Raw genomic sequence first — 7,883 nt, forward strand, 5'->3', positions numbered from 1 at the left:
CCCTACTTTTTAATTGTGTTTTAGGTAAACAAAGGAATTCACACCACTAATAGATGTTCTAATGTAAGACATATTGTGGAAGTTTTCCAGTTAACAAAACTGATCCTTAATTCCCAAGTTTGCAATGTAAAACTAAGCTTCCTCTAAATAATCCTTGCCTTTCATAATATTCATCATTCCCTCTTAAGTTCAATTTCCAAATCTCTTTCCCATCTTTACCAGCTGCTTTCTAGACTCTCCCCTAGAATCCACACTTCACTCATGTACTGCAGTATTATAAAGATTAATTCCATAAAAACCGTGCCTTCCCCAATATTTGTAAATTGCTGTATCTGGTGCTGAACAACCTGTCACGTTTTATGTTGAATGCAATCTAAATTCTGCTGTAATACTTGCACAGCAAAAATTAAGAGGCAGCTGAAGACTAGATCCACATTGCCAGCTAAGGGAGACTGAGGCAACCAAATAAGCAATACTTAGCCTTAAAAAGAGAGCTGCTCACAATTGTGCTCAGTTCCTGCAGGCACCCAGAGTTCTCATTTAGTCCGTATCAATAGCTACATAAATCTGAGCATATTGTGACCTACTTATGCCTAAGCCCTGTAAGACAAAAATTGATAGAGAAGTCAGTTGTGTGCAATTTATTTTAAGAGACTGGAGAAGACATCGCCTTTTGCAAAACAACTTTCTGATTAAAATTTCTGTCAAGAATTAAGAAACCTAGATGCAGACAAGAGAACTTCCATGGCACTGAAATTCATACCTCCCACCATGGATGATACCACTGAGATCTAAGCTAGGCAGGACAAGGCACAATATCCTCCTTCAATACAAAGGTAGAAAGTAGCTCAAAGTAAATAGGCCAAGCTCTGAAGCAGAAATGTAATTTCTTATTAGCCAACTCCTTGGGAGTCTCTGCTTAGTGTAAGGGTTGTTTCAAATAACACGTGATGGTGTATTGCTCTCCCCATGCACTGTGTGGTACTTAGGTGCACAACACACATATTCAGATGCCAGGAGCCAGATATCTGAAAATATCGTGCAAGATTTAGGCTACTACATTTTCTTTTATATAGTCTTAAATGCTTTTCTTCCACTAACCAGTGTTGCTGTGTACAAATCTTTCAGTCCCCTAGGGTAAGAACGTTTATGGAACTGAAATCCAACTGGAAAACTTTAGTCTTCAACTAAGAATTTTAAATATGGAAAACCATCTTGTTCTGATGATGCCATCTTGTGTGTTTTCACATGAAGTATTAGCCAAAATTGCCATATGATTTGGGTTGGTTGGTGTGTCCCCCTGCCTTTTTTTTTTTTTTAAGTAACTTGATCTTTGGACTCTTAGAACTGGAATATAGCTTTGCTAAAGCTCCCTGTGATGAATTAGGTATAACAGACTTACACAAAAACACAGCCATTAAATTTCCAAGAGATGTGAAAACAAACAGTACAGTCTTTGTTATATCTGATAATATTTCACTTTTAAAGAAGAACTAGACAATTTTAAATCTAGCTTTTCTTCTACTGACATCACTGGGAATGTTACCAGCAGGAGCAAACCATGGTAAGGGAAACATCATATGTAGCTGGATTTAGCTTATTTAAGGTTAATTTAAGCCTATTTAACTCACAGATTTAAGAATGCAGACCATCAGTAAAGGTTCAGGATGGAAGGCACACCCCAGCTGCGTCAGCATGCACTGGTTCACAGAGTTGCACCTGCCACTGAATTATCATATGGTAGCCACTAATGACAGGGAATTAGACAAATCCCATTGACATACAGGTCTAGTCTCCAGTCCTATTATGTAATTTTATCACTTGCATGGTAATCACAATACAGTTTTGCTTTGTTTAAATACATTATCAAAAGTGTAGAAATTAATAAATGTCTTGTCATAATCGGTTTTTTCTTTGCAGAAAAGAAAAAAGCTGGATTGTTTGAACAAATCACCAAAACCCATGGGACAATCATTGGCATCACAACAGGGATAGTTTTAGTTCTTCTCATAATTTCAATTCTAGTGCAAGTAAAGCAACCTCGCAAAAAGGTTATGGCTTGCAAGACTGCCTTCAATAAAACTGGTTTCCAGGAAGTATTTGATCCTCCACATTATGAACTCTTTTCACTAAGGGACAAAGAAATTTCTGCAGATTTGGCAGATTTATCAGAGGAACTTGAAAACTATCAGAAACTGCGCCGCCCTTCAACAGCTTCCAGATGCATTCACGACCACCACTGTGGCTCCCAGGCCTCCAATATCAAGCAGAGCAGGACCAACCTGAGCTCCATGGAACTGCCCTTCCGCAATGACTTTGCGCAGCCCCAGCCCATGAAAACATTTAACAGCACATTCAAGAAAAGCACTTACACTTTCAAGCAAGCTCACGACTGCCCCGAGCAGGTCATAGAAGACAGGGTGATGGAGGAGATTCCATGTGAAATTTATGTTAGAGGAAGGGAAGATACAGCACAAGGTTCATTATCTATTGACTTTTAACTTCCTGCTGAAGGTGGTATCGGTGTATATACAAAATGCTCGTGTACAATGACAGTGTATATATTAAAAGTGTACCATATGCAGCGTGTGAGATGCACACACTTTTAGCTTATTCATTTCAAAAAACAAAACCAGTCTTCATAATTAGTTCTTACTGAAAAAATGGTGGATTTCCTCCCATCTTCCCAAGCTAGCTGTCTAGTGGAGGAGTAAGACAGAGACTTGTGCATGGAAATTATAAGATAGGATATTGGAAGAAAAAACCTTACAACTACTAATCACTGAACACTGAAAACAATGACTACTATTCTCTTCTTCATACCATTTTCTCTTCTTTAGATGTCTGCTTTTCAAGACAATTTTAATACCTCACTTGCCTAAATAAAAGTAGTTAAGTGCACCACGTGTATGTCAACATAGGTGTCTTATTGTATTTGTCAAATTGAAAGTAGAGTTAGTATTAAGTGCCGGTTAAGACTCATGAATTATGTTACAGCCATCTGTTTCACTTGCCTTGTTATCATTTCCACACTCTATGCTTTGTGAGAAATAAGTGAAAAGGGTTACTGCCTTTAAACAATATCAAGTTATATTAATTTTAGTACATTTGGAAATAGCTTTCCAGCTTTCAGTTAAAACACAAGTGAGTAGTCATTTTATTCTAGATGCAGACTTTTACAACAGTTTTCTTTCAAGAAGGTTTAGGATTTTAAAATATTCTGCCATATATTATAGCTCCATATGGCGCACTGATTTCACAGCTCTGTACTTAGGAAACAATTTTGTTCCTGAGTTTTCCAAGTATTTACATAAATAGATTGTACTGTACATTTGTCTCTTAAAATAGCGTTTTACTCCTTGTTGCAGCCAATCTTCCCTACTGAAATCAGTGATGATACTTTTAGCTCATGTCCTACTTGCCTGAAGAGAACTGCTCTGAGGTCTGTGTGATTACTGGGTATATGAAGGTACTGGAAGCAAATCACAAAGCAACTCTGATTAACCCCTATGGAATCCTTCTTGTGCCCCTTGTTTCCACTTGGAAAACTGCACATTTCATATCTTTTTAAATGGTAGTTTGGACCTAATTTAAAAATTTTTACAATATAGAAAAAATTTTTAAAATATATTCTCATTGTGGTTTTTAAGCTTTTGATATACTTTGATACTGTACAGACTATTTCTTATATCCAAACCTAGCACCTGTACAGCAGGCTTCTTTCAGTGTCTCTTAGCAGCTCTGAATAACCTGCAGTGGCTGCTGCACACACCACAATTTGCCAAGAATACTTATCATAACTTCTGCATTAGCCTACACTTTCTTCCCTGGGTACTTTGAGCTTATTTGGGTATTTTGTTTACAGGAAACCTTTGACTAAAGCTGACCCCCCCAGCTTGCACTGGGCATAGCCTTTATTTACAAATGTATGTCAAACCATAGTGTTTGTTGTGCTGACTGTAGTATAAAAAAAAACCAAAAACATCTTAACATATGACCCTTGCAACTGAAAAATAATTTCTTTGAAATAAAATATGAAGAACAGGTGTAATCACAGATTTTCATTAGAATGATAAAGATTTTTTTTTTTAATGCTTAAAATGTACAACATTTAAGGGGAAAAAAGAAAGGGGAACTGAGTTTCTTCAACACTCCCCAGCTTGAAAATTAACCTTGTCTCCTATCTAAAAAGAGCTTAATCAGCTCATATCTTAGCCCCATGAGGCTATATCCTGGTACCAGTTTTTGTGCTGGTCCCAGAATGTATTTCAATTTGAAAGAATGAAAATGGACTTTATTTTTAGATGCACAAAATGCAGAAAATAAATATTTTAAAAATATAGCTAATTTTTACTTGAAATTTTTTGAATATTTAATCAAAACATTTCGCAGATTTTACTTCCTTCTCATTGATCTCAAGATAAAATATCTCACCATGACCTATAGGACACACAATGCTATTTGTGACAGTCTGTTATTTCCAGGTTCTTTCAACAGGTAATACATAGTTTTACACAGGTCATTCTTATCCATACAACTGTTGTAAATGCTAGGTTTGCATGACTTAAGTTTTATTTTCTTTTTAAGGTATATTTATCCATGTGCTAAAAATAATGTGACCCCTACTCTTTCCCAACTTATGTTGTCCTTGAACATTAAACCTGTACTAATAAAACAAATAGGAAACCTGCAGAGCCCAAGTCTGTGGAGAAGAGGGAAATTGAAGAACTTCCCAAATGGCTTGAGTAATACTTCAGTCTCTGTCGCAGCCTTGTGATTACGTGATCAGAACACAGTTGCCTTCTGGCTACCCCAGAGCACACAGGGGAGCTCCCACAACCAGTCCTGGCTTTTGAGCATAACTGTTTCCAATATCCTGTGGTGTGTTTGAAAACCAATCTGCCTACACAGCCCATGACAGGGTGGGGTTCAGTTACTGAGCTGTGCTTTGAGAAATAAGTCCTAACTATTACAGCCATACTTCCACTTTTAGTATAATCAACTTCCCTTCACTGTAGAGAAAAACTAACTGGATAAACTGCTGGGTATCACAGTACAAAAAGCTTAGGCTTTTAGCGAAAGAATCTAGTATTGGTTTTGCAGTGTCAATCCAGTTGAAGCTGATGTTGTGGTCTTTAAACTTTTTTGGGGAATTGGTGAAGAATACCACATTTCATACTAGTGCAATATCTGAGTACCATTAGTCTACTTCCATTGTCTCCATCCTAAATTGATACGTTTCTAGGAGCATCCTGATTTGCACTCCATTGTACCCATATCTGCAATACCCTGTGCTAGCACTGAATGCTCCTTAGCAAAGACACACTTACTAGACACACACTGACCAGGAAAATACCGACAGCATTGACTACTTTTTGGTATTTCTAATTCATTTTTCCTTTTAGCATAGTAGCCTAGACTATCTAAGCAAACTATCTATGAAGAATGAATTGTGATGAAAACTGTATAAGTAAACCTACAGCCAACATGAAAATAAAAGTGGCTGTGGTTTACAACTCGTGTGAGTTCTGTGAGCAGACATCTGCATTTACAGAGATAATGACAGTGGCACAGGAAGCTCGGGCTTAATGCTGTTCCTGACTCCTTGGTGATCACAGAAATACCAATGTGTACTTAAAATGCGCTGGATTCTCTTGTCTGCTATAGACAAGATGACCTCATAGCATCTACAAATTACAATGGCATCTTGCAATAATGACTGTGTATTTTTACTAAACCAATACAAAGAAGGGTTATGAAAAGAACTGTCACTGATTTACAAGAAAAGGTGTTTGTCATGTGAACACAGAATCTTTATGTCCTTAAAATACACTGCTTTGTTTTTCACTTGGTACAAAGAATTCTGTGCATTAGCAGCAAATCTGCTGAATGAGGGAAAAAGGCATGTCCTATTTGTAAAACAAATTTGTCCCTAAATAAGGTTCTTATATCAGTGATCATGACATTTAATTTTCCAAATTATTTTAAGTACAGTCCTTTATCTGAAAGGATACCAACAGCACAAGTAATTAAAAAAAAAATCCAAAAAATTTAAAAATATCTTAGCACATATACCTAGGAAGATGAGTAAATTACTGCTTGAAATGGAACAACTGAATTCATGTGGATGTATGAAACCACAGCTACAGTCTGAGCTTCCTGTATGGTCAGGCTCTATGTATCTGTCCACAGCAAAACTCTGTCAAGTCCATTTACTTTTACATGTCCTTATTTCAAAGTTGACGTATAAGTCCTATGATTGCTTAGGTCTGTAGACTGTTTATCAAAACAAGATTCCTAATCCATGTCAGCCTGAAAGATAAGCTGATTTTACACTGAGATCACACTGCTAAAACTGAATATTAATTATAATGGGAGAAAGGATTTTAAAATCAAAAACCTGGATGAGTTGATTCATGCTTTAAAAATTAGTATTTACAGCACCTATCTCAACCTAACAATATAAAAGCTACTATTTTTGCAACTGAAAAAGTCAGTCATCTGATATCTAATAAGCATCTCTGTACAGCATAAATCCCCCTTGTAAATGCACAAATCACATGTCAATATACTGTAATATGTGGTTCTGTGTCACCATGGAACTGCAAGTTTATTTTCATATTCAAATTCCTTTGCTACACTCCATTTTCCACAATCAGCTTAACAAAAATCTTTTCCCATCTGTTTTATAGATCAAGAACAGTAATTTCTGAATGGTCAACTTGTTCCCTCTTATCCCACTATTGAAGATAATCTACCATATACCAGATAAAACAGCTTAGTTTTTATAAGTCTGTTCTTACAGAGCCAGGCTCAGGGAGAAACAAAGAACTTGATGTCTTTGTACCTCTCTCCACTGCCATCTCATAATTTATGGTAATAACTTGTATACTGGAGAAACCCCTAAAAACTTTATGCCAAATTCTGTTCAAGAAAAAACAAAATATTATGATAAATCAAATAATAGATACCTAAGACCTACACACCTCAAAAATGCAAAATAATTTCCTGATTTGAAATCTGTATCATTCCTTCTGAAGGATGGAATGATGTCAACCGTTAGTGCTCTTAAAAGATGCATATCACATCATTTTCCCCAAATAATTACTTCTCATCCCAAACACAGGTTTCCTAGACATCTTTAATGTGCTAAAACTTATTTCAATAATTTATTAATTCATATATAGAAATATATGCATATTACAACTTATAATTAGCCTCAAAGTTCATTATCACCTACATAAAGTTGCTTCTGTCTTCCTTCGAAATGTTATTTAGGAGCAAGGATTATACTGCGAAGTATTTATCATTAAACCACAGCATCTGAGCGTTTAAGCATTATGTTAATTTCTAAGACTGTACTGCAGCTTATTTTCCACCAGAGAAGTAAGAGACTACAAAGAAAACTCAAAGCTCACAGGATTATCTGCTTAACCTCAAATGAATATGGCTAAACTGGAACAAAGTACATCAGTGTTCTAATATTCAAGGTTTAGTACTTCATGGGGAAGTAATATCAGCATTAAAAGAGCCCGTGGCTTTTTGTGAGAGGATTTAGTTTGCCCCTGGTTTGCTCATAACATGCCTGTAACAACTACTGCATTCACCTGTGAGTAACACAAAAATCCAGGGTTTAAGCTATTTGCAGAGAGAGGAGAGGAGTTGATAATTAAAGAATTCTTGGTTTAAAATACAAAAGGGGAAACAATCAAATATTAACCACTGGATATTTCTGATACAATATTTAACTCGCCCTCCAATGCAGTTGAATTACCCTCAAGATAATAAAGTCCATAATTCTACCTAAGCAATATTTTAGGTTCCCTCACTTCAGTAAGCACCCTCAAATACTTCTAATAATTTGGAAAAATCCAGCTGTTAGG

The 7,883-nt window shown here is 36.2% G+C and overlaps 1 protein-coding gene across 1 annotated transcript in view; it reads left to right on the top strand.

Annotated features, from left to right (window-relative positions):
- NETO2 (neuropilin and tolloid like 2) overlaps nt 1–2,916 on the top strand; it is a 29,497-nt gene extending 26,581 nt beyond the window's left edge. Inside the window, exon 9 of the mRNA XM_048316676.1 lies at nt 1,921–2,916. Coding sequence (XP_048172633.1) covers nt 1,921–2,501 — 581 coding nt within the window. The 3' untranslated portion in view covers nt 2,502–2,916. The remainder of the gene's footprint in view (nt 1–1,920) is intronic.
- The last annotated feature ends 4,967 nt before the right edge of the window (nt 2,917–7,883 follow it).

Source organism: Corvus hawaiiensis, chromosome 12 (genome assembly GCF_020740725.1).
Source record: "Corvus hawaiiensis isolate bCorHaw1 chromosome 12, bCorHaw1.pri.cur, whole genome shotgun sequence".
Classification (NCBI taxonomy): Eukaryota; Metazoa; Chordata; class Aves; order Passeriformes; family Corvidae; genus Corvus; species Corvus hawaiiensis.